Raw genomic sequence first — 27,265 nt, 5'->3', positions numbered from 1 at the left:
TTTATTGTGACATATGAGAATAATAAAGATACATGATATTATATAGATGCAAGTGTAATAGATATTGTGAAATAAAAAAAATCATGTGAGCTTCACTTACAAGAAAACATGAATTATAAAACAATTGTACTGATACTATTAACAATGAAAACAGTACAGTCAGAGAATCACGTCAATAAAATGTCATTTGTAAACCTACATAAAATACAAAGATTAAAGCTTTACTAATGAATCCATGGAGTGTTGCTGAAGTTACCAAATAGAAAGATGAAAGAAGATACTATTAGCAGACTATTAGATCTAAAGGACATGGTGTTTACAGTATTCTAACAGGATATGAGTGGATGAAAGGAGCAGCCGAGTGAAGGCTGAAATAACACTGCAGGAGTTTAATATAACACTATTGGGGTCTGGGGCTCAAGAATGATCCTATTGGGGTCCTGGATGCATGAGAAAGCAGTACGAGGGATTTTCTTCACATTAATGTAGTTGTACTCTAAATGGACATCCGACATATGAGACTCCTCTGTACCTTTAACCTTACATAGAGACCTCACTGGAACAGAGCTGAAAAGACAAAACAATACATATGATTTACTGTGCTACAAGAGTTTCTCACACTTTGTATAAAATAGACTTTGGAGAAACCTTAATTTAATAACTGTACGTATAAAGACATTCAAAATACAGAATAAGTAGATAAAGTCTAGCCAAAGTCTAGAAATCCCCAAAGTAAGAACACAAATATTCTTATTAGCCTGGAGTTCGAGTAGTTCACTATCTCTTGAGTTGGGAAGTGAGATGGTCACCATTTCTGCTTCCATATTAGTTGCAGTATATAGCCAGAGGATGCAGACCTCTCTATGACCAAGTCTATGGTTTTGAAATACAAACTAAGTCAATTAAAAGAACGAGTGACATAAGAAATGAGAGAAAAAGTTTAAATGCAAAGATCACATCAGATGAGTGAAGTCTGAGCATAAAGAACAAACCTAGGGATTTTGTATAATAACAGGACACAGTAAATGATTAGATACAGTATATGGCTAGAGTTTTACAAATGAAGATTATATCCACGGGTGAGTAGCAGCTGGATTTTATGGCTCTGTTCCAAATACTAGTGAGCTGTCTACCCATTTTAACATCATTGTAGGTGTGCTCCAGACATCAAGACTGCATTAAATGTCTAGTATAATTATGATGCATTCTTAGACACCTAATTTTAAGTTTATTTAAATCATGGCTCAGTCAATCCCAAAATGCATTATGATGAACTGAGTAAAATGGTGAATAAGATATATTTCAAATCTACTCGTATCTTATTAAATAAAATGAATATGTTTTTAGTTTAGTAACATGCTAATGTGCTCTCTTATGAACCGTGTTGCCTTTGTTGACCATTTCAAATTAGTTACTTATAAATAAGTATTAACTACGTATTTAAGTATGAATAAGTATACATATTCTATAATAAACAAATACACTTCAAGTAAAGTTTATTAAGTATACTTATAAAGTTCAAGAATATTTTAAACATACTTTTTGTAGTAAGTATACTACTTTCAATATACTAATAGTATAATTGTAAATGCAATATTTTTAGTTTATAAAAGTGTACTTTTAAGTATACTTTAAGCGTAACATTAGTAAGTACACAACTAGTTTATAACTGCACTGATTTGAAATGCATCTATACTACAAGTGAACTTACAGGTATGTTGATAGTTTACTAGTTCAATACTTGCAGCACATTTTAGTTTACAACTTGAAGTGTACTGTCAGTAAAATAACTGAAATATGCTTAGACTTTTCTGTCAGCATAACTAAGTGTCATTTTAAGTAAATTCCTGAGAAGTACAAGTAAACTGAAAGTATCTTTAGTTTAAAAGAAGTATGTTTGAATATTTCTCAATGCTACATAGGATGCTGACTATGTATGCAGTATGCAATAAGGCAACTTTTTGTGTTTCAGAACACAATTAAAGTGTACAAACCTTATACGGTTGTGATCTAGATGCAGTAGCTGGAGCTTTTTGAAGTGACGTATGTTCCGTGGCACAATTTCAAACCTGTTATTGTCCAAGTGCAGCTCTATCAGTGTTTGATAAACGCCACGGAACGACTTCCCCAGCACCCTCTGCTCCTCCAACACATTGTGGGATAGACGCAGAATCTCTAAGCCTGGACGGAGGTGACTCAGTGCGAGCGGCGGAATGGCGTGAATGTGGTTGTGCTGGAGAGAGAGTTGACGCAAGGCCCTGGGCAGGTGCGAGGGCACTACGGACATCTGGTTGTGGGACAAGTCAAGGACTTCAAGCTTCCTGAGAAAGCACACAATGAGGTGAGGTGTCAGAAGTTGAACATATATTACTTTGTATTGGTACATAATCTGGACTTCATATTTTTATAACAGTGATCATAGCAACAATGACCAAATGATAGAGAATAACCACAAAAATGCTCAATTCAGACACACAGTGTAACTTAAAGGGATAGTTCACCCAAAAATGACTTTCTTCGGCAAAACTGTCACGGATTCATGGCGGGAGAGAAGAACCCAGATGCAGGCAGGCAGTGATGAAGGGGTTAACAGAAATATTTTATTTACAAACAAAGAACAAAAGAAAAACCCACGAGGGGGTGTCAAAAACAGGAACGAACTAAAACACAAAACTAGAAACCAAACACTTCCCTCGGTGGGGCAAAACAAAACACGACACAACGTCCAAGGGCAGGAAAACCAAAAAAACTAACACGGCAAGGTGAATACTCACAACGGTATAAGCTCACGGGACACGGGACAGGGGACAAAACAAAACAAAATCAACGGCAGACATGACAAAATAACAACAGGGCTTGGGTGGGACAATAAAAATAACAAACATGGGAGGGGGTGGGGCCAAACAAGGGCTCCTAGGGGGCAGTCCATGGGGGTAGGGAGAAGAGGGAATAGTCTTAGTCCCCGGCTGCGCTCGAGTCCTGGGGGACTTAGGGGAAGTCCTGGGGGGGACCGTCGACTTGAGCGTCGGCGGGACAAGGCTGGGACCTGGGTGGAAGGCCAGCTGCTGTACCGGCTGGAAGGCCGGCTGGACAGGGCTTGACGCCGGCTGCACCGGGCTGGCTCCCGGCTGGATCACCGGCTGGGACGCCGGCTGGATCACCGGCTGCACCGGACTGGACGCCGGCTGCACCGGACTGGACGCCGGCAGCACCGGACTGGGCGCTGGCTGCACCAGACTGGGCACGACACTGGAAACGACACTGGACACCGGACTGGACACCGGCTCGATCACCGGCTGGAACGCCGGCTGCACCGGACTGGACGCCGGCTGCTCCGGACTGGGGAGAGGCCCGCGCTGCCCGCCGCTGCCTCTTTTTCTTCAGCCGAGCCACCCGCCTGGTGGAGGTGAAGGGTACAGCTGGCTCGGGGTTGGAGGCCTCTGACGAGGAACCCCAGGATTCTCGCCTTCCCCGTTTGCCACTGACAGTGTGGCGACGCCCACAACCCAGATCTTCAGGGGACGGCCCTCTGGGATCGCGACCAGCGGAGATGAGTAGGTGGGTTGAACGGAGTCCCTGGACTCCGATCGATCCACGGCATACAGCCATATCGCATCAAAGTCCAGCGGTCTCAGCGACCTCATCTCCGCCCGCGAGAGTGGCTCCCTGAGACCGGCGTTGAACAGCGTCACCAACTCCTCCTCCCCGAACACCGTCTCCTCTGCGACTTCGAGGAACCGGCCCGCGTAGTCATCTACGTCTCCGGTTCCCTGGCGAATGCCGCAGAGGAGACGAGCCTGGTGGGAGCGAACAGTGTCCATACTGCCTGCTGGGTTCATTAGTGGCTCTTGTATTCTGTCACGGATTCGTGGCGGGAGAGAAGAACCCAGATGAAGGCAGGCAGTGATGAAGGGGTTAACAGAAATATTTTATTTACAAACAAAAGAACAAAACAAAAACCCACGAGGGGGTGTCAAAAACAGGAACGAACTAAAACACAAAACTAGAAACCAAACACTTCCCTCGGTGGGGCAAAACAAAACAAAACCAAACACGACACAACACGACACGACACGACACGACACGACACGACACGACACGACACGACACAACGTTCAGGGGCAGGAAAACCAAAAAAAACAACACGGCAAGGTGAATACTCACAACGGTATAAGCACACGGGACACGGGACACGGGACACGGGACAGGTATACATAGCACATCAAATGTAATACAAGAGCAACAAGACAATGAAACAAGAGGGCATTTTAAAGGAGAGACAAACGAGGGATAATTACACAGGGCAGGTGGGAAACATTAGACACGGCAGGAAAGCAATACATGAGACGAGAGGGGCGGGGCCAATGACAAGACACGAGAAAACACATGATATATCAGAAGATAAACATCCCATGGTCTTCTCACACAAAACCTAAGGCTTTGCCATGGCTCTGCTACAGGACCAAGAAAAACATGACTAAATGAAGCAGAGCCATGACAAAAACACAAAAGAAGATATTTTGAAGAATTTTGATAACCAAACAACACTGGCCCCCATTGACTTCCATTGCATGGACACAAAAAGACATTTCTTAAAATATCTTCTTTCGTGTTCCACAGAAGAAAGAGTCATATATTTTTTAAGTGAACTATCCCTTTAAAAGATTCTGCAGTGTTTTATCACATATAACTTGAGCAAATTGCCTGTATATCTGTAAATGATGTCAATATATTGTTTGTGCCATCCACGTTTACATCATATTATACTGTACATAATGGGTTTCTTTAAAGGAGCTTGTGTCCACAACATGTTCAAAAAACATGTTTATATTGAGACGGGCCCTATGGCAGGTCATTAAGCCAGCACAACACAGCTGGAGCCAAAAAACACTATCTACAAAAAAGAATGTGAAGTCCGAGAATGTGTGTTTTGAGGCGACACCAGGAAGCACAGGAGCACAAATGTGTTTCCAGTTAATGGGGGCGGTGTGTGTGCATGTGCTGTATGTATGTGACACATGCACAAAAGATCTGGTATTAGGTTCATGAGAAGTTTTTGGCTTTGGGAGAGGGCTCTGCTGGTTTAAGGTTACTATTGTGGAGTCCGGAGCATAGTTCCTCTGACAAGAGATAACACACTCATATAGCATGGAGAATTATTAAAAATCAATGCTACAATGACCTCCATGTGGGGTTTTTTTCAACTAACAAGATCTCTAACGGATGAGACATGAGACGTGCCGACAGAATATCAATCAGGAAGTTTGGGCGAAAGACTGAAAATTCTGATCTTTCGATTTTATCTCCATTTTCCACTTGTTGTAGTTTAATGTTGTATTGTGAAAAGAACATAATCATTTTTGGTATCAGCTTAATTTAAATATTAGTAATATTTGGAATACTGTGGGGTTTTGGACAATGTGTTTAAAACCATTTTTTTCTAATCACGGTTTACATTTTGAAATAAGTGTAAATGCTAATAAACAGTGGGAATTCTTCGTCTCTCTTTAGGAGATTTTCTTCAACAGTTGGGTTGTTATTAAAGCTGAATAAATCCATAAATGTTTTATTATGCATGTGTGCCCTTCCAATGAACTAAACTACGTGGAAACAAATAGTTTAGAATAAAAAAACAGAACAGAGCTGTTCAGTCATGACGTCAATTTGTAGGCCAACCCAGAAAGATAATTTACTATGGGCTCCCTCTGGAGATTTCAATTGGGTTTTAAAATAGCGGCTTCCAATTTATGAGAAAAATAAGGTCTGCGGTTAATTGCTGGAAGAGACGTTTTGCTCTACATACATTACTACATAAAGATTACAACCACAAGGATGCAAGTTTACAAGCTAAATAAATCAAACAACCCTTGTAGTCCATATGTTGCTTAAAGGTCCAGTGCGTAATTTTTTTGAGGATCTATTGACAGAAATGCAATATAATATACATAACTATGTCTTCAGAGGTGTATATAGACCTTACATAATGAAGCGTTATGTTTTTATTACCTTAGAATGAGCTATTTCTATCTACATTCATACACCGCAGGTCCCATTACATGGAATTGGCCATGTTGTTTCTACAGTAGCACTAAACGGACAAACTGCTCTAGAGAAACTGCTCGTTTCGTAATATGTTATCTCCTTCAGCAAAACAGCGAAAACGTGACAGCATCTTAGTTTTTTGTCAGCCACCATAGTGCTTAAAAAGGGAGGGGAGAGGGGTGGAGTGAGCCGTTGGTTGCAATTCGCAACCTCACCACTAGATGCCACTAAACTCTCCACATTTCTCATTTAAAGCACACAATGGATTCAAAATCCACTTTTGACCACTTCTTGTAATTTACATTCCACAATGAAACAAAAATATGAATTATTAATATTTTTACTTACTTTATATTTATCTTAATCTTAGTATATTATTAAGTTGATCTAAAAGAAAGCCTGAAAGCCTTGAATAAGAGTTTTTGACATTGGCCACTTTTTAAAAAAAAAGTAGATACCCAAAATTATCTTGTAATCCTTTAAACGTGTCCAGATACCATCCGAGTAAGGAATAAACTCCATCAAAAGAGCTAAAAATACAGACTTTTAAGGATAATTGCAGACTGTAACGTTTTTTTTCTCTTCAAGAGTATTGGTTTCTGATAGCTAAATCAGATTGTGACACGATTGACTATTTCTCCACAAATCCCCCCCCTCCATCAACAAGCCAAATGAAATCAATGATAAAAGTGATATTCAGGGAGCAGACTAGCAATGAGGAACGGAGAACGCCCCTGCCACCACACGTCCAAGGGCACGCTGGTGCCAGAGTTGCACAACCAGCCTTACATAACCTGGCACGCAGGACAGGAAGACCACTGTCACGACAAGGAGGATTTCATTGGATCTCATGTTATATCATGCATGCGGGAGACCTGTGCTCATGGGCCAAATTCACCCCCCTTCATTTCGGGCACCATGATTTGATCGAGAAAGAGCATGCAGTGAGATAACCATCTCCAGCTGTGATTCTGCAATTGCTGTTTTTCCTGACAGGACTTTTTTCATAATTCTCATTTAAAAGTGTGTGCATATGTCTCCACAGATTCTCATATTTACCCAAGCATTGGCTCTCTGTTGTCTCCTCAGGCAGGGACACTTTACGTAATTCATTATGAAATGAGATTGTGCAGTCGACTTCCTTGTGAAGCACAACTGCACCATGCAGCGCATTCACGTTTGTGTCTCCCCGCAAGACAACTTAGTGAAAAACAAGCAGTGCATGTCCTCTGGTTCACCCCCTCGCCTCTAAACTTCCCGTAAACTCAGTCCAGCAACACATCAACACTGTTCTCAGCATACATCAAACTCCTCAGAGTCTCAGGTCATTGGCCTGCAGCGGAGCCCTATAACAGCACACCCTGTTCTTGACCCAAGTCTTCTCTGAACCCATCAACAGTCCGGATGACATGGGACACATGGTGTCACTTCTCACGCACAAACATGCATTTGTGCACCTATATAAACACACAGCACTTGGTCAACCACACAGAGCAACAAAGTCCATCAACCGTAAGCAACACAGATTTCACTCTCAGTGTTGTTACAAAGAATTTATTTATTGCTCAAAAGTTTAGGGTCACTTATTCTTTATTAATATCTCAAGGGAATTCGTAACTATTTTACGAGGTGGCTAATTCGTATGAATTCGAATGATATGATTCGTACATTTTACTATGATTTGCTTTCGTCAAATTATGTTAGGTTTGGGGGTGGGGTTAGGGGAGGGGCTTAATTATTGCTTTTTTCAAATAATCGTACGTTTTTGTACAATTCACATCACACGAATTCATTTGAATTAGCCACCTTGCCAAAAAAAGTTACGAATTCCAGTGAATCACGTTGTTTCACATTTTTTATTTCCATTTAGTTTATGTTTTTTCAAATAATACTTAGGACGATGTTTAATTTTATCCAATGATTTTATTGATATTTATTTAAATTAACAGAAATGTTTCAATAGCTTTAGTAAACTATAATAACCTTGGCTCTTATTCCCTGCTTTTTTGTTCATTATTCAGTCAAGTCGTCCATTTCAAAATCGTGACATTTTTCTAATTAAAAAAATTAATATGTTGGAACAATGAAGTTTTTGTTTGCAAAAGTAAAAGTAATCTGAAACAAAAAAGCCCAAATCCAGAATAATAGATCCATGAGACCCTAAACTTTTGAATGGTGCTGTAGTATATACACTACAGTATATTGATATATAAGGGCAGTACATACTGTTTGTGCTGCACGAGTTAATGAGTGAAAGTATGAGAAATGCTTGGAGCCTAAAGGAGGTGTTGATGGAGCTGGGGTTTAAGTGCTACTTAGACTGGGTCCGGGATGTTGTTTGGGCTAACAGGCACTCATAAAGACTGAGGAAATGAAAGCAGACAGTAAAAGTCCTGCCTTAACTCGGGGAGGTTCACAGATTTATGCTGAGATAATAGCATGGTGCGGAAACGTGCTTGGGTAGATCACAAGATCACACACATGAACGCGTACACATGTTTACAGTAACCACTAACAGCGCGATTCGGTGACAATGTGACATCAGTCTTGGACATAAAGAGCCTGTAAAGTTGAGTCGGTGGCTGATCAAAGCTCACTTTCACACACTGCAGTTAATTACAGGTTACTGTAAAAAGAAAACTGCGAACAGCCATGGCGACAGTTCCAGTAATAATTTCCGCTTTTGTGGTAATGCAGATGTTGAAGGTAATAAAGTGAGGGAGTTTAAATGGTACTGTTACAAGGAGACTGAAAATTCACAAGGAGAAATAGCCACAGAAATAACACATCTGCTCTTCACCGTCAATACTAATAACTGCACCCTGTCATTCAAAACATACGTTAGAAAATCTCTATACTTTCTGTGATCCTTCATGAAATTAAGCTTTCGTTCCCAAACAGCCGGGATGTGGTAAGAGTGTTTTCAATCTTGTTTTTCTAAGATCACGTCATCACTCAATGTGTTTGAGAGGGAAGAGGGCAGAGTGAGTGATGAGCGAGATCTGTCTCTTCTGCCTCCTGTAAAACACGCTCTTGAGAATGAGTGATGCGAGGCCTTGGAAAAGCACATCTCCTCCGGTAGGATCGAAACTGTGAGGCAGATGCAGGATGACAGCTGCGACAGAATTAATGATCTTAGTCCTCCAACTGGTTATGATGATGGAGAATGCTCACAATGCATTTAATAGGCGCTCAGCGTGGTTTGTCTACCACCTAGTGGCGAGTTAGAGGAATGCATTACAGTTTAGAAATACAGATGAGATAATAATAGTAATGCTGCCGGGATGTGTAGCAATTAGTTTGTAATACAATATTTTGCACGGTGAAGAAAAAATAATAAATGTTTTATTCACAATTAGTTCAAATTAATAATATATAACTGTTTTTGCTAAAGCAGGTCATTCATTTTAATTTGTATGAATGGAGTATAATATGTGCAAGACTCACGGCAGGTTGATCCAGGCCTTGGGGTAGATATTGTTCTCTCTCAGATGATTGTGACTGAGATCAAGCACCCTTAAGTTGACACATTTATGTAAAAGCCTGTCCTGCACCTCCACAATCTGATTTTCCTGCATCCACAATTCCTGCAAATACACCAAGAATAAATTACATAAAAATACAACAAACATAAACACCTGCCCTTCAGAGAGACATTGTGTGTATTGAAGGACTGACCTCTAAAGATGGGGGCAATCCTGCTGGGATGGAACTGAATCGGTTTTTATCCATTCGGAGGAACTTAAGTGCCTTCAGAGGTCTGAAAGCCCAGGGTGCAACGCTGCCCTCATAGAGGATGTTTCCTGTCAGTTCTAAGACTTGTAGGTTGGTCAAGCCTATGAATAAAAAATCTATTAATTCCTTGACGGACACAGCAATTTTTTATTAACTAAAAACATTTTAAACCTAAAGTGATTCATGTATCCCTTCAGGACATATGATTAATGTCATACACACTTGGGATGAAAACACCAGTCGCTCAGGCCCTAATGGGTGATGCTATGTTGAGACCTTAACAGCGGTCATGCAAAAAATCCACATTTTTTATGTTCCAATGGTTAATATGGTCCTCATCCTGGACGTATACTGACACCTAGTGGCATGGGTGCAGATGTAGGAAATGTGTTATTCTTAGACAGCTATTATTGAGCCATTATTCTGAGCAAAAGTGGGGTCACCCAGATAAAATGAATAATATTCTGTTTATTATGCAATGAATATTCAAGCCAACATGAGATCACCTGGTCCATGTAAAAAAAACTTTTATTACACTACTGATTTGACTGGCATCTACACCTTCAAAGTGCACATTAAAAATGTTCTTTGACTTTTCTTATTATAATCTAAACCTACACTGAACTAAAGTGCAGAGCGAGGCATAAATAAACTCAGTTCATCATGTCTGTGCAGCTGACACAACAGACCTTTGAAGCTGTGTGAGGCCAGTTGGTTTATTTTATTGTTGTGTATCTTTAGCTCCACCAGAGAAGACGGCAAGTGTGGAACTGTTGTAAGTCCATTGCCATCCAGGTTCAGACGTCTCAGATTTGTCAGATTCTGGGAAGAATAAAAAAACTATGAGTCTGTTTTTGGGCACACGTGTTTGAATGGTGTACCAGTCTAATAAAGCAATGTTTCCACTCTGCCTACCACCTAATGAATAGCCTCAGTCTGGAAAGGTAAAAACATGCCCTTATCCATCTAAACTCCTTAAATTTAGCTCTATACTGGGCACTGTAAAACTTTGCTCTTCATGCTAATTTCACAAAACTGCAAAACAGTGGCACTTTGAAGAAGTTTCCATTGGTCAAAGTGTGGTTCTTTATTTTTTGGAGCAGTGTTTGATTTGGGAGGTGCATGTGGTCACTTCTCAAGGGGAATCTGGACTTATCTTGGCTAGACTTTACAGTTACGAGTTACAGCACTTATAATTTCAATCTTTTTTTAAATTATGTATGTTGACATAAAAAACTACGATTTTAGGGTGGAGGCCTATACATACTGTTTAAAGATTGTAAAAGTATATAATTGGTGTAATTAAAGGAAAAACCAAGAAATGGCAGTACCATGAACAGACTCAGGCCAAAAGAAGAGTCTTCCAGTATATTCATACTTAGGTCAAGCTCTTCGAGATTTGGAAGTGCATCAAAACCACCGGGAGGAATTTCTGCTAAGTTATTCCCTATTGAACAGAACATTAGTTAGAAGTTAAACAGTTACAAGCTGTTTTACAACAAGCAATCCTTGACTCTTATATGAAAGGGTTTTTAATTGTAGTGTCTGAGTGATGTATATAATTATGTTGGTTCTTACCAGACACTTCAAGTACGGTGACTTCCAGGTTTGTTATGACGGGCAGGTGAGACAAGCCAATCAGCTTGCAGGACATTCGAGCTCCTTCCAGTAGGCAGCCGTCTGGTAACATGTCTGTGGAATTATTGGTCAGGGTGCTGTTAGTCACCTCACTTTCTTCTTCTTCCTTTTCTGCTTCTTCTTCTCCTTCCTCTTTTTCCGCTTCCTCTCCTCCTTCCTCCTCTCCTTCTTCCTCCTCCTCTTCTTCCTCCTCCTCCTCTTCTTCGTCATCATCATCCTCTTCTTCCTCCTCCTCCTCTTTATTTTTCTTCACTTTTTGCTCTTCACCTTGGTCCAACAGGTGTTTTTTCTCAGCTGTAAGGTCCCTCAAGATTGCATTGAGTTTTCCTGATGTTCCTGCCCATCTCTCTAACACAGCATTAAGCTCCACCCACACAGCCTCGATTCTCCCCATAGTAGACTGAAGGTAGAGCAATCCACACACGGAGAATGCCAGGAACATCAAACCCATTAGTGACACAGGAATGACCAGAAACAAACTAAACCAACTAAATATAGTGGGCAAATAGTACAGACAGGAATAAAGGAGGTGGAAAATAAGAGGCTAAACATTAGGACGAGGAATAAAGTTAGACTTATAATTTGCATTTAACGAATGGTTGTGCCATTTCAGACTGCCAAAGTACACATAGCCTCCCTCTGACAACACCAGTGGCTTGTGTAGCAAATAGATGTCACTATAGGGTGCAAGTATGTCCAAGTATTCAATATTTACTTTTCCAATTTATTATTTGATGGAAAATTTATGATTCCAGTTATAAAGCCGGGCTGGTGGTGTAATGTACACAGAAAAACATCCCTCACCTGTGTATTATCTGTGGTCCTCAAGTGCCTTGTTCTTCGTGTTTCTTTTGGTCCACCTGAAAATACAGTCATGATTTAACACAATAACACCAAAATTACTAAACAGAATCTGAACACTGATCTGTGTAAACATGCAACTAGACTGAAGACAGAAAAAGCTACACATGTATGGACAGTATGTAAAAGGAGCTGTAAATATGAACCAACAAGTATTTGGACACTGTGCCACATTTCAGATTGTATGAATGGTATTACATTAGATTGCAAAACATACAAACAAGTGACTTTTATTTGAAAGATTTTGAAAAAAATAGACTTCAGTCAAACAAACTATCTATTATATGATATTTGAAATTACATTATAAAAATACATATCGCTGCTGTCCTTCTGAAACCTTGTATCTCCATATTATTATTATTTTTTTGCCATAAATTATTATTATTAGTGCCCCTTTGTTTGACACTGGGTTTTGCAAATATTGAGCCAATAAAAAGTAGAAAAAAGTGCTTGTAAACTTCGACAACACCATATGTAATCATTTTAAAAGTAGTGTTTTTTCAATTTCCTGAAAAACAGCTAATTTGGACATCCAAGGTTTCAGAATGATGCGGCAATATTCTGTTAGTTACAGTTGGAAAACCTGTCAATTCAAATACACGCATCCATTAAAATGACCTTAAAGTGCAGTTCACCCAAAAATATAAATTCTGTCATCATTTGCTTTCCCTCTTGCCATTTCAAACCTGTATGACTTTCTTTCTTCTGCAGAACACAAAAAGAGATATTTTGAAGAAAGTTGGTAACTGAACAGCACTGGCACCCATTCACTTCTATTGTATGGACAAGAAACCAGTGCAAGTGAATGGGTGCCGGTTAACAACATTATTTAAAATATCATATTTTGTGTTCTGCAGAAGAAAGAAAGTCACGCAGGTTTGAAATGACAAGAGGGTGAGTAAATGATGACAGAATTTTCATTATTGAGTGAACTATCCCTTTAAAAGCAATTGAAATAAGAAATAATTCTAAAGAAAGGTTTAGAGCACCCTTTGTTAAGAAATACATCTTTTTGAAATTTTGTTGCGGTATATAACGTAATAAAATTCATATTTTTTAAGGGTGTCCTATATCTTTTGGGGCCACGGATACACACAAATGCAATTATGACACTAAGACCACAATATTTTTCTTTAAAAGCACTTTGAAACAATATGCATGGTGTAAAGCTCCATAAAGAAAGAAATAGCTTCGCATCTGACATACCCAGAAATATTTTTCTGTGCTACTTTGAATTATAATTGTTGCTGTACTCACTTAATTCTGGACTTGAATCCACCATTTGATGCTGCACGGACGAAACATCGGCCTCAGGCGAGAAACCGATGAGTGAATCTGAGCCAATAACTTCATTTCCCTCTGCCGTCTTTCCCAGTTCATTCAATGCTTCTGCTCTTACACTTAAACTACCCAAGCAGACGCAAAGCACCACGAGAGTCCGCATGGTTCTGATCCGATCCCTTCTTACTGTTCACTTGCAGTGTACCTGAAGGCTCACCTCTAGCTCTCTTAAATTCCCTCATGGCCAGCCGTAAGAAGTAGGAGGAGAAAAAAAACAGGGAGGAGATTGCAGATTTGGGGTCAGATGTGTACGAGAACCTTCATGCAGGATTCAAGTTCATTCCAAAAATATCAATCCCTTACAGTCAATGGTTGTGCCAACAGACACTAGAGTTTGGAGAGAGAGAGGCAGAGGAAAGTGATGCCCAGTGTCAGTCACATCATGTTTGTCAGTGTTCACACCTTGTAACACTTGAGATGGACAAATGAGGGAGCTATCCAAACAGGAGAGGAAGCGAGCAGTCGGACTGACCCATACACAACTCCCTCCGGCTCCAAGTCTCGTCCGCAACATATTTCTGCTGGCACACTGCCATTAGCATGTATGTAAGAAGATAAAGACATTGCCAAAAACAGAGAGACGTGGTTGACTAACTCATAAAACAAACAGATGGAGGCAGACAGGCATTCTGACAAATGTCTCTCTTAAACATACAGCTACAAACTCTGTTTGATTAATAAAAGATATAAAATAGCCAATATAAAATGAATATACTGTCCAGTACACTATAAAACAAATCCTGTAAAAAATGGTAATCTTCTGGCAGCTGGGGTGCCAGAAACAATACTGTAAAATAACAACTTTGTCCCATATAATTACATGTTTTCATGTTTTTCTTGTAAATTTGCAAATTTGTGTTTTTCTGTCAATTGACGGTTTTAAAACATCCCATAAGCACCGAACAATTCTGTAAAATTACAGTTTTTACAGTGTATCCTCAAGTGTTTAGAGAACAGTTCACCCACAAATGAAAATTCCATCATCATTTACTCACCCTCAGATTATTCCAAATCTGTATCAATTTCTTTGTTCTAATGAACACAGAGAAAGATATATGGAAGAATGTCAGTAACCAAACAGATCTCATCCCCCGTTGACTCCCATTGTATTCATTTTCCCTATTATGGCAGACAATGGGGGATGAGATCTGTTTGGTTACTGACATTCTTCCAAATATCTTTCTATGTGTTCATTAGAACAAAGAAATATATACAGGTTTGGAACAAAGTAAATGAAGACAGAATTTCCTTTTTTTGGATGAACTGTCCCTTTAAGTCACATTTACAAACGTATGTATTACTAACCACAGTTACTGTAAATGTCTTAAAATTTAAAATAGTTTTGCTATCTATCTGTAGTTCAAGTGTCCAAAGACCTTTTAAAGCCCCTCTTTCAGTGCCCAAGATCTCCTCACTTCATTTATTAGAGAGAAATCAGACATGTTGGCTGTGGGAGAGTAAGACAGAGTGTTTAAAAAAAGCCAGAGGTTGGGCCATGGTCTCACACACACACAAACAGAGAGCTCTCAGGGTCACATTGTATAGGCAGAGGTTGTTTGCATTTACATTAACACCACACAGTATCACTGCAGAGCGAGCCTGTTCAAATTTACTCAGACGGCATAAGCTACAAAATATGTTGACATATGGAGCGTATTCTTTGACATGCACCTTAAAGGGACAGTTCACCCAAAAATAAAAACGTTATTATTTTTCACCCTCATGTTTATTTAAAACCCGTTTGACTCTTTCTTATGTGCAACACAAAAGAAGATATTCTGAGAAATGTCTCTATAATGGAAGTCAATGGGGGCTAATGTTGATCGGTTACCAACGTTTTTCAAATTTTTTTTTTGCGATCTGCAGAAGAAATAAAGTCATACAGGTTTGGAATGACATGAGGGTGAGTAGACCAGACTGTTTAAAATTTCTTAAAATTTCCTTTAACCGAGGTCCATGAATCTCTGCTTCATCAAGTATCTCTATAAAGGGATGACCCTGTACTACTCTCCAAACAAACAGTGGGTACGAACGAGACAATAGCTGTAATTTAATGCTATCTGGCAAAACCACTTTGCCAGATTCCCACTCCATATCCAAATATCTGTCTGTAGTGAGTCACTGGTGTCAGTCTGCTCCACTGACTCTTCATTCTCCCTGTCCTACACCCGGCCTCTTAACCTGTTTAGTGTCTCAGCTGTTACATGTTTTTAAAATGAGGTTGTTGAAGTTGATGCCTGCTGCTGTACAGAGCTGCCGAGAACATGCTATTGCAAATAGAAATAAGTAACATTTTATTATCGGCTAGACTTCCCAAGGAAAGCAAGGGAAGAAGCTTCATCTTAACATGGAAACTATGAACCCTTGCACAATGTTTGTAATGTCCTACTCTGATACTACTTGTAAGGGAAGGTTCTTTTTTTAGGCCAGAGGGATCTAGAATAGCTAAGCATGTCATTGTGATGTCATGCATTAGACTTTATGCTTTGAGATACTGCCCTAATGTGACACCAGCAGTATGTCTGATATACTGTAGATATTATATATGTAAATATTACATACAATTCTAATACAACCTGCAATCTGAATAAACACACATTTTGGCAGAAAGAGGTAAATTAGCACAAGCGAGTCAAGAATAACTGTAAGAAGGGGAATCAAAGCCAATAGTTTAACTGATAACGCAAACAGTACCATCGTCATGGATTTCGATTCCCACACAAACCAATAAAAGTACCACAAGAATGGAGCCACGATGCTGTTCAACATGATTGGCAAATGCAGGTGACCGGCAGATAAATTTAGAAATTGATATGAGGCTGTCACTCAGGCTGCCAGGGACACCAGTGCCAAGGACTTATTGTCATAACTCGAGTCCTCCTGCCTGTTGTCTCTGACATTCCTCCCCTATTTATAGTCCATACCATCCTAAAGCCCACTCTTAATCCTTTTCCCCATCCCTCCTTTCTCTCCCAGATGGAAAAGGGGAGTGACAAAAGGCTTTGTCTTTTCTGAGCCATCCATTCCAGCCTTAAAGGCCAAGACAGGTGGCCCCGGAACTCTTCGTCCTGTGTCTGCCGTGGTAAGAAGAGCGCCGGGTGATAGGACTTTAGTGCTGGATTACCGGTGAGAAGAGCACAGGGAATTTTGAAAGAAAACCAGGACAGCCATGGATGATGTATATAAAGCAGCGGTAAGTTGGGAACGCAATGGCAGTTTGTCTTTTTTTACGATTTGTGCGTTCTTGAAGGAGGACTGTCACTGTAAGGAGAGTCACAGAAGTTAGAAAAAGTTAAAAATGACAAAATGAATAATAATTGTGTTTTGTTTACTATTGAACAGGGCCATAATGCATGTTTTAATTAAAAAGGATGTATAATTATTTATAGATAATGCAGAAACTAAGATTAAACTAGCCTTAAATCCTTTGTAAATGACACATTTATGCATTATAACTAATAATGTATGGACTAAAGTTGCAGTAATGGCACTCAAGGTTAAATCAGTAAATGGAACAGAGGGCATTTGGTGCCCTTTAAGGGCATATTGCTTAACAGCACAGTACTCACCTTTAAAAGTTATTTATTTTATTCTATTTTTAACTTTTTAGGGGTGGGGAGTTGAGAGATCCTTAAAGAGACTGAGGTTAAAGTAATAGGACAGAGAATGAACATATATGGACCTCTGGAATATTGTGTTTTCACAGTCAACTATACCTATTTCTTTTTCTCTCTTCCACCTAACAGGTAGAGAACTTAACAGAAGAACAGAAAAATGGTAAGTTTCCATCATACATGGTCTGTCAGTTTTAACTGTAGCCTATATCTGTGGTAGTCTTGTGACACAATACAAGATTAGCCCTGCAGCTCTTTTCGAAACGCTGCTGGTGACTTGTGACATTTGGCTGACACGCTGCATTTGGCAGAGTTCCGCGCTGCGTTTGACATCTTCGTGCAGGATGCTGAGGATGGCTGCATCAGCACTAAAGAGCTGGGGAAGGTCATGAGGATGTTGGGCCAGAACCCCACCCAAGAAGAGTTGCAGGAAATGGTGGATGAAGTAGATGAGGATGGTATGATGAACATTACAACAAGAAACAAGCGCCACATTTAGAAATAATATCTTAAGTTATGATTTATAGTCACGTGTCAGTCATTAATACGAATTGTGTGTTGGTAGGAAGCGGGACTGTGGACTTTGATGAGTTCTTGGTGATGATGGTGCGCTGTATGAAAGAGGAGAGCAAAGGGAAATCAGAAGAGGAGTTAGCGGAAGTCTTCCGCATGTTTGATAAGTACGAACCCTAATAATAATATCAACGCATGTCACATTATCTCAGCTTCCGTCATGCGGGGTTTAATTAATAAAGACATGTTTTATCAATATCTCTGTAAGGAATGGAGATGGCTATATTGATTTAGACGAGCTGAAGAACATGCTGGAGTCAACAGGCGAGGCCATTACCGAGGACGACATCGAGGAACTCATGAAGGACGGAGATAAAAACAACGACGGCAAGATCGATTACGATGGTAAATTTGCAACGGTTTTTGAACAATTACCTGACAACTTACCAGATCCTCAATATATAACGCATAGGTTATTACTTTAAACCCACAGAGTTCTTGGAATTCATGAAGGGTGTGGAGTAAAATCCGTCTCGACAGACCGCAAGAAAAACCTACGTTGTATTCCCAGACCCAAATCTGTGACGTCACCGCACGGCCGCCACACGGACCTTCGGATTATGTGTGATCGTTCATGTTCTAAAATTTGTTTGTTATACTGTAAATGGTATCATAACCTACTTTCAAAAACGACAATATTATTTGTGCACAATAAAAACATTTTCTGTAGTACTTTTTATTCACAGTAAACCCATTTTGTAACCTTGAAAAACGAAAATTCTGTCATCTTTACTCACCCTCAAGTTCAAAAACCTGTATGATTAATGTTGTTCTGCGAAACACGAAGATGTTTGGAAGAAAGATTGAAACTAAACAGATCTGGGTAACCTTTGACTACCACAGTGGGGAAAGTAGAGTGGTATTGGTACAAGTGTTTTTGTTTTTTGAATGCAAGAACTGTTTGCGTTCTTACATTCGTTAAAATATATTATTTTGAGTTCAACAGAACATTGCAATGTGTACAGTATTTTTTTCTTACCATGGTAGTCAATTTGATCCCATAATAGTTTGGCTACTAGCATTATTTCAAATATCTTTGGTGTTCGGCAGACCAAAGAAATGTATACAGGTTTGGAACAAACCTTGAGGCTGAGTAAATGATGACAGAATTGTCATTTTTTGGCGAACTATCACTTTAATACATATGCCAAGCGCTAATACAGGCAGACTGAAATGAAGTTACTTCTACTAACACCTTACACCAAATCCAGTGCAAACTAAGCTTACAGTATTAACAGAGACCCTTTCTGCAACATGACACATTATCAAGTCACCCAAGTCAAATTACCTGGTTTATTCAGCATTTCACACAACAACAGTCAAAAACTGACAAATCTATATTTTTTTCTCCCTAAAAGCATCATCTTCCATATATATACACTTGAGTTATAAGCAGACAGAGTCAAAAGCTACAGGAAGGTGATGAAACACTTAAATGTGAAATGGTCATTTGTCTTAGGGTGTTGAAAAAGAGTCAACTGGAATGCAACATTTAAAAGCATGTTAAGCTTTCAAAACAGGCCAAACTGGTTCAAAAATGAAATGCAAATCTATGGGGCCTTTCACACTACAATGCCCAAGTTAGAAAACCCACACACTAAAGATGGTTTCTCCATCCTTTCATGTTCACTGTGAAAAAGCTGGAATGATACTGATGTTGTAAGCTTGGTCTCGAAGTATTGAGTTAGGAGGGAGGGTGTAGTTCAGGGTTGTTTAATGATGGGAGGGTTTTAGTTTGCAAACGTGCGCTTGACGGCAGCAACGATAGATTTGGCACTGATGCCAAACATGTCCAGAAGCTCCTGTGGTTTGCCGCTCTGGGGCACGTGGCTCACAGCCAGTCTCTGCACCACTATGCTGGGCTCTTCACCCACTGCAGCCAGGACGGCCTCGCCCAGACCACCTACAAAGAGAATACAAAGTAACTACCATAAATAACCTCAAGCAAAAGGGAAAATATCCACAGTACTTTGTCATCTTAATTATATTTGAGAAAAAAAGAACTCGAGCCCACCCTCTTTGTAGTGGTCTTCTACAGTGATCACCCTTCCTCCTGTAGCACGAGCACTTGCCACAATTGTTTCAGCATCCAGAGGCTTAATAGTAAATGGGTCAATAACACGAATGTTCACACCTGAAACAGATAAAATGTGACCACTTTAAGACACAAGCTTTATGCCTTAAAAATAAAATCCATATGTAAAAAGGGACCTGTTAAGAATTGCAAAATGCGATGTAATACGCTGTTATGACCAGTAGGGGTTGTACAAACCTTCTTTGGCCAACTGTTCATGTGCTGCAAGTGCCTCATGCAGAGTTACTCCACCTCCAATAACAGTCACCTTATCGTTGTCAGACTTGCGCACCACCTACAGGACAGACAGGGAATTGTTATAAAAAAATCAATTCTACAGCTGACCAACAGGGGGCGCCATATCCACACTGCAGTAAAGGATAACAATGCGTTTGGTTAAGTTACATTTTAATACAGTCTTATTTCTCAACAGTACTTTTTGGGTAATTTAATAAGAGATGTATTGAGGGCTGCTTTTGTTCTCACCTTGGCTCTGCCAACTTCAAATTTCTCTTTAGGATCGTAGATAACAGCATTGTCAGGGCGGCTGGTGCGGATAAAACAGATACCCTGAAAACAGATACCAGCATTAATACAAAGAACAAACAACAGATTGAGTAATAATTTAAAATAGGGGTGTCACAATATACCGGTGTCAACAATAAATGTGAGATCAATAACGGTTTATTGATATTGGGTTAATACTGTAAATAATTTAAGTGGCAGTAAGAGTTAAATTACTAGTATAAAAGTAAAATGCACCTCACCTTTGTATTGGCTGCAAGCTCCACAGCTCTCTCAGTAGATACGCCATCACTAGGATAAAACACAGTGCATGTCGGGATAGCGCGGAACATTGCGAGATCCTCCAGTGCCATCTGGGAGGGGCCATCTTCACCTGGAAATAAAAAGAGGATAACTGTAACATTAATTTTCCATGAAACACTAAGATAGAATTTCCTTGAAGTCTGAAAAAAAGTTCAGAATTCATGTACCCCACGTCGCAATGTCTTACCGATGGAGACGCCACAGTGTGAGCCAACCAAGTTGACGTTGGATTGGGAGATGGCTGCCATGCGGATGTGGTCATATGCACGAGCGAAGAAGGCAGAAAAAGTGCTGGCGAACGGAATGGTACGGTCGCGGGTGGCACAACCAATGGCCACACTTACCTGCATAAGACATTTAACGTATTTAAAAACAAGGCCTTACTTAGAAATACTTCATTCTAGATCCTTGTCTCTTACTGTACTAATCATAAATGGATAGATATTCATGTGAAAAAATGGAATATTGCTAATTTGTAAAGTCATGTCTTTTTTTAAATCATCTGCATAATATGCATAACAAAGAGGGATTTGGAAAATGAATAGTAACGTCTGAGCAGATTACAGTTTAACCAGGTTATGTCAAGTACCCACAATGCAATATGAATAATGCACCACACCCTATTGTACAAATAAAAGTATTCAACATCTCCCGTCCTCTTAAACTTTAATGTGACTATATACACATGTGTAGACAGTCTGGCTTGATTATTTGTCTTGCCACCACGACACAAACATTGCTTATCTTTCAGCATAAATGAGAAAACCATCCAGTTACACACCATGTTTTGTTCAGCAATGAAGCACTCAATGAAACGATCAGGATGAGCCTTTTTGAAGATATCAGCGAAGGTTGAGTTCTTAGTGTCACCATCCAGGGCCACCACACGAGTGCTTGCATCACCCATTCTCTTCAGAGCGACACCGTACGCCTTCCTGGTGGAGATCTGAACGGGCAAACGAAATATTACTGATGTAAAATCTGTTCAAGTAAACACTGCTTATTACAAGTATAAATATACTCATGCATACAAGTTATAATCAGTAAATGTTACGGTTTTATGAAAAATACTGAACTATTTAACAGTCAAAGATCCCTATAACCATTAAGGCCTAATTAATACAGATTAACGATGTGCCAGTTCATCACCTTGTCTCCAATCTTGTATTCTGGAGCTGTGAGCAGGTGGACGGGGGTGCCGTCAACCGCAGCAGCATCCTCAGTGGGCGCCTGAGGATGGAGGGGCTTATTGGGAGACTGGATCTGGCTCTTGAGGTCATTAATAAGCTCATCAGCACGATCTTTAGGCATAGGCTTTCCATGCCAGTTATCCTGATCTTCAATGCCTGTTTACAGAGGCACAGATCAGCAAAAAACAACTTCAACAAGAATAATGCCACAAGTATATGGTAACTCGATTCAGTTACTCTATAGTGACATACCTTTAAGACCTTTGCCCTTAAATGTTTTAGCTACGATGGCAGTGGGCTTCCCTTTGAATTGCTCTGCCAGCCACAGAGCCTTGCACAGCTCCTCCACATCATGGCCATCCACCACATAGGTGTTGAAACTGCATAAACAAACAAAAATAATATTTACTGGTATTAAACACTTCACAACAGACATCGAAGAAAGAGATGTTCTGAATAGAATATGGCATACTCTTAATTAAATAGCATGTAAAGCAGTATGCAGTGTGTAACAAACATGTAGGTTGTCATATGACTATTAACTAGGTTTAATTTAGGATGTATTGACTTTTTTCATGAAGTTAAGATATTTACACAAACATGCTGCAAATGCTTATTTTCCTTCTTTTTCATATATTGGAAATTAAAGATGCACTGCATTATGGGATACAGTCGCTATTAATGTTTTCCAGGTACAAAATTCACAATATGCAAACAGGTGTATAGCATTATAATATATTAAACATAGCAAGGGCGTAAAAATCAAGATCAGATCTACGTACCCAAACGCCTCACAACGCTCCTTATAGGTGTTCATGTTATGCTGCAGTGGGGCTGCCTCACTCTGGCCCAGACGGTTCACATCAAGGATGGCCACCAGATTGTCAAGCTTGTAATAGGAGGCAAACGCCATGGCCTCCCACACCGACCCTTCTGAGCACTCGCCATCCCCCAGCATGCAGTACACACGGTAGCTAATGAACCAGAGATAAAGACGCATTCAGTTACATCACCATCAAATGAGCAGCAGACACGGAGCTCTTCCTGTGCCACATTAGAATAAATGACAGGCATCTTTGGCATGTGTACAGAGGGTAGATACCTGGAGCCATACCTGGATTTTTGTTTTAGCGTACATACGCAGTAAAGTGGACTTATGTACTGCACTTTAGTTCAATCAATTAATTTATTCAATTAAAGTATACCTGGACTTGTCTAAGTATTTTCCTGTGTAAGCAATGCCGCAAGAAGCCCCCAGACCTTGACCAAGAGAGCCTGTTGCCACATCCACAAAAGCCAGTTTCTGAAATAAATGTAGCAGTTTGCTAAAACAGCTCATAACATTAAGTTATTTGTCATATGACTTCATGCGAGGGTTCATATGTGAGGTGACACAGTGGCGTTACTTACAGGAGTGGGATGACCCTCCAGGTCAGAGTCGATCTTACGCAAGTTTAACAGATCGGACTCTTTGATATACCCAGCCTCAGCCCAGGCAGCATACAGAATGGGAGCAGCATGGCCCTGAAAACAGTCAAATGAAAGGCGTAATACAGTTAATATAGGGGTACATAAGGGGTGGAAGGTCAAACTGAAGAAAAAAGTCATAATGCACAATGTACGACAGCCCACCTTAGACAAAATGAAGCGGTCGTTGCAGGGGTTACGTGGGTCTTTGGCTTTGTAGCGCATGGTGTGGAAGAACAGCACAGACATGAGCTCAGCAGCGCTGCAGCATGAGGTGGGATGTCTGCGAGTACACACCAGCATCACAGATCAATTCATCAACCATTAACTATTAGTTTATACATGCTGGATGAGTTGAAGACCACTCAAACATGCGGGTTATCTTTCACTTTAAAAAGTAGAACGCTGATTGCAAATGGTACTAAAGGGCGGAAGTCGCTACAGTCATCACTGGAGTTTGAGGTGTAGTAATATAGCTTATCAGAATCAAGAACCAATGACTATCAATCAAGCTACTGCTAACCCAGACAGTTGTGTTTACACATAAAACAATTGAACCATACCATGATAAGTAGGGCTATTGCTATTAGTTATCAAATCAAATATGGGGTCCACTGTGCAATATATCTACATTTTAGCTTATTTGATGAGGTAAAAGGTTAAGTGGGTTTACAATCCCAAACCATTTTTAAGCTAAATAAAACCAAGGGACTGGTTATAAACATGTTCAAACTTGCAGAGGTACAAATGCAGCACAAACGTTTATTGTTAAAATATATAATATTGTAGAGCTGTTATTTCGGTTCACAAAATATTACAGTGAGAAAATATCCATGCGATTACTATAACTCAGTGGGCACAAAAATAGCAGCTATGAAAAAACTACTTTTTTAATTCACTCAAAATACATGCAGTATCGTGTTATTGTTTAATACACTCTTTGTTTTTCAAATGAACAAAACACCAAGGATTACCATCTGTCCTATAGTGAGATTCAAACAGGCTGAAAAATAAAATTGAAAAAGGGATTAAGAAAAACTTCTTGAATGCTCAGTTTAGGGCTGGGCGGTATGACCAAAAATTTATATTTTGTTTTCCAGATTTATACTGGTTTCCCGGTACATGGAGGTATTTTTTAAGCACATTTTCTACTGATTGAGAGAGGAAATAGTGCTGTTGATTGACTTAAAATGCCCTTTTATACTGTCATGGTGACAGTGACACTATCCCCTATAATAACTGCAAAGTTTAGACTTCTTTAACAACTGAATAGCATGCGAAGGTAAAATGCATACATAATATTTAAGCAAATAAATAGAGAACAGGGCTCGAAATTAACTTTTTTCCTTGGAAGCACTGGTGCGCAGCATAGAAAGACGGATTGTGTGTGAATGACCAGTCACAGTGCAACAGTGAAAAGGGACCCCACTGAAACAGTGTCGCGCTGCGCCGCGTCCCGCACGTTGTTTATGCGGTATATAAAAAATTAATATCATAACAAAAATACACACCGGTATTCGGTACGAACCGGTATATCGCCCAGCACTAGCTCAGTTGCACAATTTAGACTATGGCTGCAAAGGAATCCTAAAGGTCTGAGTGAAAATCAATACTTCCTTGTAGATGTTTTAAGGAAGTAACATTTATATTGGCAACTTTCCTTGTATGCATCATCTTAATCTCAGAAATGACAGGGAACAGAAAAGGAGGAAGTGTCATAACCGCATAATAAATTGTATCAGGTAAAAGTTTCAAAACTCAGGGAAATTCCTATAATACTCTCAATGAATGAAAGATTGCAAAATAACCTTTGAGAATAAGGGTGTGTGAAGTGAACTGCAACAAATTCAACCCTAAACAAAGTAAATAATAATTCAATTGCATTATAAGACAAATGCATTAAGGCCAATGGCCAAACACAATGGGTGACCTATGAACATTATTTACAGTTCTGTAGGACTGCCCTTCCATTTCCCTCATTTTTACGATATAAATCCAACATGTCTGATGGAAGTAGCGATGCACCAAGTACCTCTGGGGCATTTACTTTAATAAGATATAAATAAAAATGGCCACTTTGATTTCAGTGCACGTTGGGAAATGAGCGTCTGTGGCAACGCACTGGTCAGTCTCGCAACTGCGAACTGACAAATCGATATTGAGCAATCGTAAAGCAAAGTTTTCCTTTCATAAAAGCTTCTGTTGAAGCCCGTAGAAACTTCATTAATAGGAGGCAAACTTTTTAACCCAAGGTACAACAGACACCACGAGATACGCACGCCTCCACGTGACAACCTGTTAGCAGAGGAGAAACGTGCATTCAACTGCACCGCAACTCGTGCTACTTAAGCACAAGCTTCGGCTGGTTCATTTAACGTTATAACAATTCAATTAAATCGATAATCATTCCCAGAGACAGCACCAATTCCCCATACCTAAGCCAAATTTTATCTGCAAAATCACCACAGCGTGCCCTGCCCCCGTCCAACTTTACGTAATGCAAGAATGAGAAGTTTCATTTACACAACCAAAGAGATTAATGCATGATTGCAATTGTATTTAGCAACCTGAAATTTTATTTTAATAAACGGTTTTACCCGGAGTTTGAGGCGCATGTCTGTTTGATGGAAAGGATCCTGAGCTTGTTAGCGATGTCTTTCAGGCCCTGAAGAGTTTTCTCGTCGGGTTTGTGGTAACTCATGTTTCACCAGTGTGCAGGAAATGCGCTAAATAAATGTAAACGTTGTGACTTAAAAGTCTCCCGATCCTACATTAATCTGCAGGGTAAAAGATAAACGCAATTATCACCGGAGCAGAGCACGATGTGGGACAAAAATTACGTGGTGGGCTGAGGCTTTTATGTGACGCTTTACGTCAGCTGTCAACTCATCCTATGAGGCGAGCCATTGGACGAAACGCTTTTCGCAACCTCACGGGCCAGACTGCAGCAGCGAGGTTGCCAGATCAGATCAGAGCCCGCGCGAAAAACAACGTTAGTTTTGTAATAAATATGATTCACACATGGTTAGTTTAGGGCGGACGTGTGTTAAGCTTTCGTATACTAGAGTAAAACCACTATTTACAAACACTGGTGTAATGATTCAATGGTGGTGCGATTGTTGTTAAACAATGAAGAAGTATCAAAAGAAATCAAATGAATCGTCGAGTCATGATGACAGTCATGAGGATGGGAGTGTGTAAACTATTTGGAAACTAGGCTCTGCCCTAGGTGTGTAATGCTTTCAAATTGGTTTCAAATTGTGAATTTGTGATCATAAGCCCTTAAAAACGAAATCAAAATTTATCAGACAAGTCTGTGTTTTTTTTGCTAAATTGCTTAATAATAAATTACAGAAGGTAGGCCTAAGTAAATAGCTCTTACTCATCTAGAAGCAGCTGTCGTTATGTTTTATGAGTATTTCAGTCTTTTTCTGCATGTTTTTGTTTACATATACTAAATCATAGTTGTATACTAAAACGGTAGAAATGCCTTTTACAGTATGACATGTTGTTATTCTATCATGACACCAAGGAAAGTAAATTAGTTTGAACTTATGAAACGCTAGTACAATTGTAAGTGTTATTGTTTTAGAGACATTGTACCGCCCTTTAAATAATATTTGTAATTCACATTTGATTGTGACACTTATCAGATGTTCCTTAAATATCAGTTATTTCTAAATATTTCAAATCCAATATGTTTATCCCTTGTACCTTCATTTTACATTTACAATAAAACGCAATATGACATTAGCACCTGCTACTTTTCGTTTTCATTTTAAATAATTAAGGTAATGTGATTATTTTCATTTTTAATCAAATACAATTAGATTCGCGTCGAGGCCAATTTTAAAATAGGCACTAGTATCTTTATAAATCAACTGCAGATTCTTGGTTTCAT

At 39.6% G+C, this 27,265-nt stretch overlaps 3 protein-coding genes across 6 annotated transcripts; 1 reads left to right on the top strand and 2 right to left on the bottom strand.

Moving 5' to 3' along the window:
* Positions 1-18,283, bottom strand: si:dkey-32e6.6 (extracellular matrix protein 2). Of its 4 annotated transcripts, none has more exons than XM_057363260.1 (10): positions 18,181-18,283; positions 13,535-14,147; positions 12,220-12,275; positions 11,356-11,815; positions 11,109-11,224; positions 10,467-10,599; positions 9,721-9,878; positions 9,490-9,629; positions 1,995-2,321; positions 1-567 (listed from the first exon to the last, which is right to left on the bottom strand). In XM_057363260.1, the coding sequence occupies exons 2-10, from the start codon at positions 13,719-13,721 to the stop codon at positions 390-392; spliced, it is 1,755 nt and encodes a 584-aa protein (XP_057219243.1). In that variant the 5' UTR covers positions 13,722-14,147; positions 18,181-18,283; the 3' UTR covers positions 1-389. The 4 variants fall into 4 exon arrangements, with proteins under 4 accessions (XP_057219243.1, XP_057219245.1, XP_057219242.1 ...); XM_057363262.1 differs by having other exon boundaries at positions 13,535-14,136; positions 18,193-18,277; XM_057363259.1 differs by lacking the exon at positions 18,181-18,283 and adding an exon at positions 14,214-14,645 and having other exon boundaries at positions 13,535-14,136.
* Positions 15,932-18,477, top strand: tnnc1b (troponin C type 1b (slow)). Its single transcript, XM_057363270.1, has 6 exons — positions 15,932-16,811; positions 17,365-17,395; positions 17,544-17,690; positions 17,798-17,912; positions 18,014-18,150; positions 18,239-18,477. The coding sequence occupies exons 1-6, from the start codon at positions 16,788-16,790 to the stop codon at positions 18,268-18,270; spliced, it is 486 nt and encodes a 161-aa protein (XP_057219253.1). The 5' UTR covers positions 15,932-16,787; the 3' UTR covers positions 18,271-18,477.
* On the bottom strand, positions 18,464-26,229 carry tktb (transketolase b). Its single transcript, XM_057363258.1, has 14 exons — positions 25,962-26,229; positions 23,530-23,647; positions 23,308-23,421; positions 23,103-23,200; positions 22,680-22,871; positions 22,150-22,277; positions 21,857-22,053; positions 21,489-21,653; positions 20,895-21,051; positions 20,647-20,777; positions 20,366-20,449; positions 20,078-20,174; positions 19,820-19,939; positions 18,464-19,708 (listed from the first exon to the last, which is right to left on the bottom strand). Exons 1-14 carry the CDS (start codon positions 26,063-26,065, stop codon positions 19,536-19,538), a joined length of 1,878 nt encoding a protein of 625 aa, XP_057219241.1. The 5' UTR covers positions 26,066-26,229; the 3' UTR covers positions 18,464-19,535.
* Between the last annotated feature and the right edge of the window lie 1,036 nt (positions 26,230-27,265).

Source organism: Triplophysa rosa, linkage group LG21 (genome assembly GCF_024868665.1).
Source record: "Triplophysa rosa linkage group LG21, Trosa_1v2, whole genome shotgun sequence".
NCBI classification, from domain to species: Eukaryota; Metazoa; Chordata; class Actinopteri; order Cypriniformes; family Nemacheilidae; genus Triplophysa; species Triplophysa rosa.
The sequence above is the reverse complement of the archived record's forward strand: the minus strand, read 5'-3'. Positions and strand labels throughout refer to the sequence as shown.

What these genes read in the sequence shown, in the direction of transcription:
- si:dkey-32e6.6 (XM_057363260.1), bottom strand. Translation starts at nt 13,721, where the DNA reads ATGCGGACTCTCGTGGTGCTTTGCGTCTGCTTGGGTAGTTTAAGTGTA. An exon ending in GGACCACAGATAATACACAG is followed by an intron (nt 11,816 to 12,219) that starts GTGAGGGATGTT and finishes CTCTACCTTCAG; the next exon opens with TCTACTATGGGGAGAATCGA. An exon ending in AAGGCCTGGATCAACCTGCC is followed by an intron (nt 2,322 to 9,489) that starts GTGAGTCTTGCA and finishes GTGCTTTCTCAG; the next exon opens with GAAGCTTGAAGTCCTTGACT.
- tktb (XM_057363258.1), bottom strand. Translation starts at nt 26,065, where the DNA reads ATGAGTTACCACAAACCCGACGAGAAAACTCTTCAGGGCCTGAAAGAC. An exon ending in ACCGCTTCATTTTGTCTAAG is followed by an intron (nt 23,422 to 23,529) that starts GTGGGCTGTCGT and finishes GACTGTTTTCAG; the next exon opens with GGCCATGCTGCTCCCATTCT. An exon ending in TGAACAGTTGGCCAAAGAAG is followed by an intron (nt 19,940 to 20,077) that starts GTTTGTACAACC and finishes TATCTGTTTCAG; the next exon opens with GTGTGAACATTCGTGTTATT.
- tnnc1b (XM_057363270.1), top strand. Translation starts at nt 16,788, where the DNA reads ATGGATGATGTATATAAAGCAGCG. An exon ending in ATGATGTATATAAAGCAGCG is followed by an intron (nt 16,812 to 17,364) that starts GTAAGTTGGGAA and finishes TCCACCTAACAG; the next exon opens with GTAGAGAACTTAACAGAAGA. An exon ending in GGATGAAGTAGATGAGGATG is followed by an intron (nt 17,691 to 17,797) that starts GTATGATGAACA and finishes GTGTGTTGGTAG; the next exon opens with GAAGCGGGACTGTGGACTTT.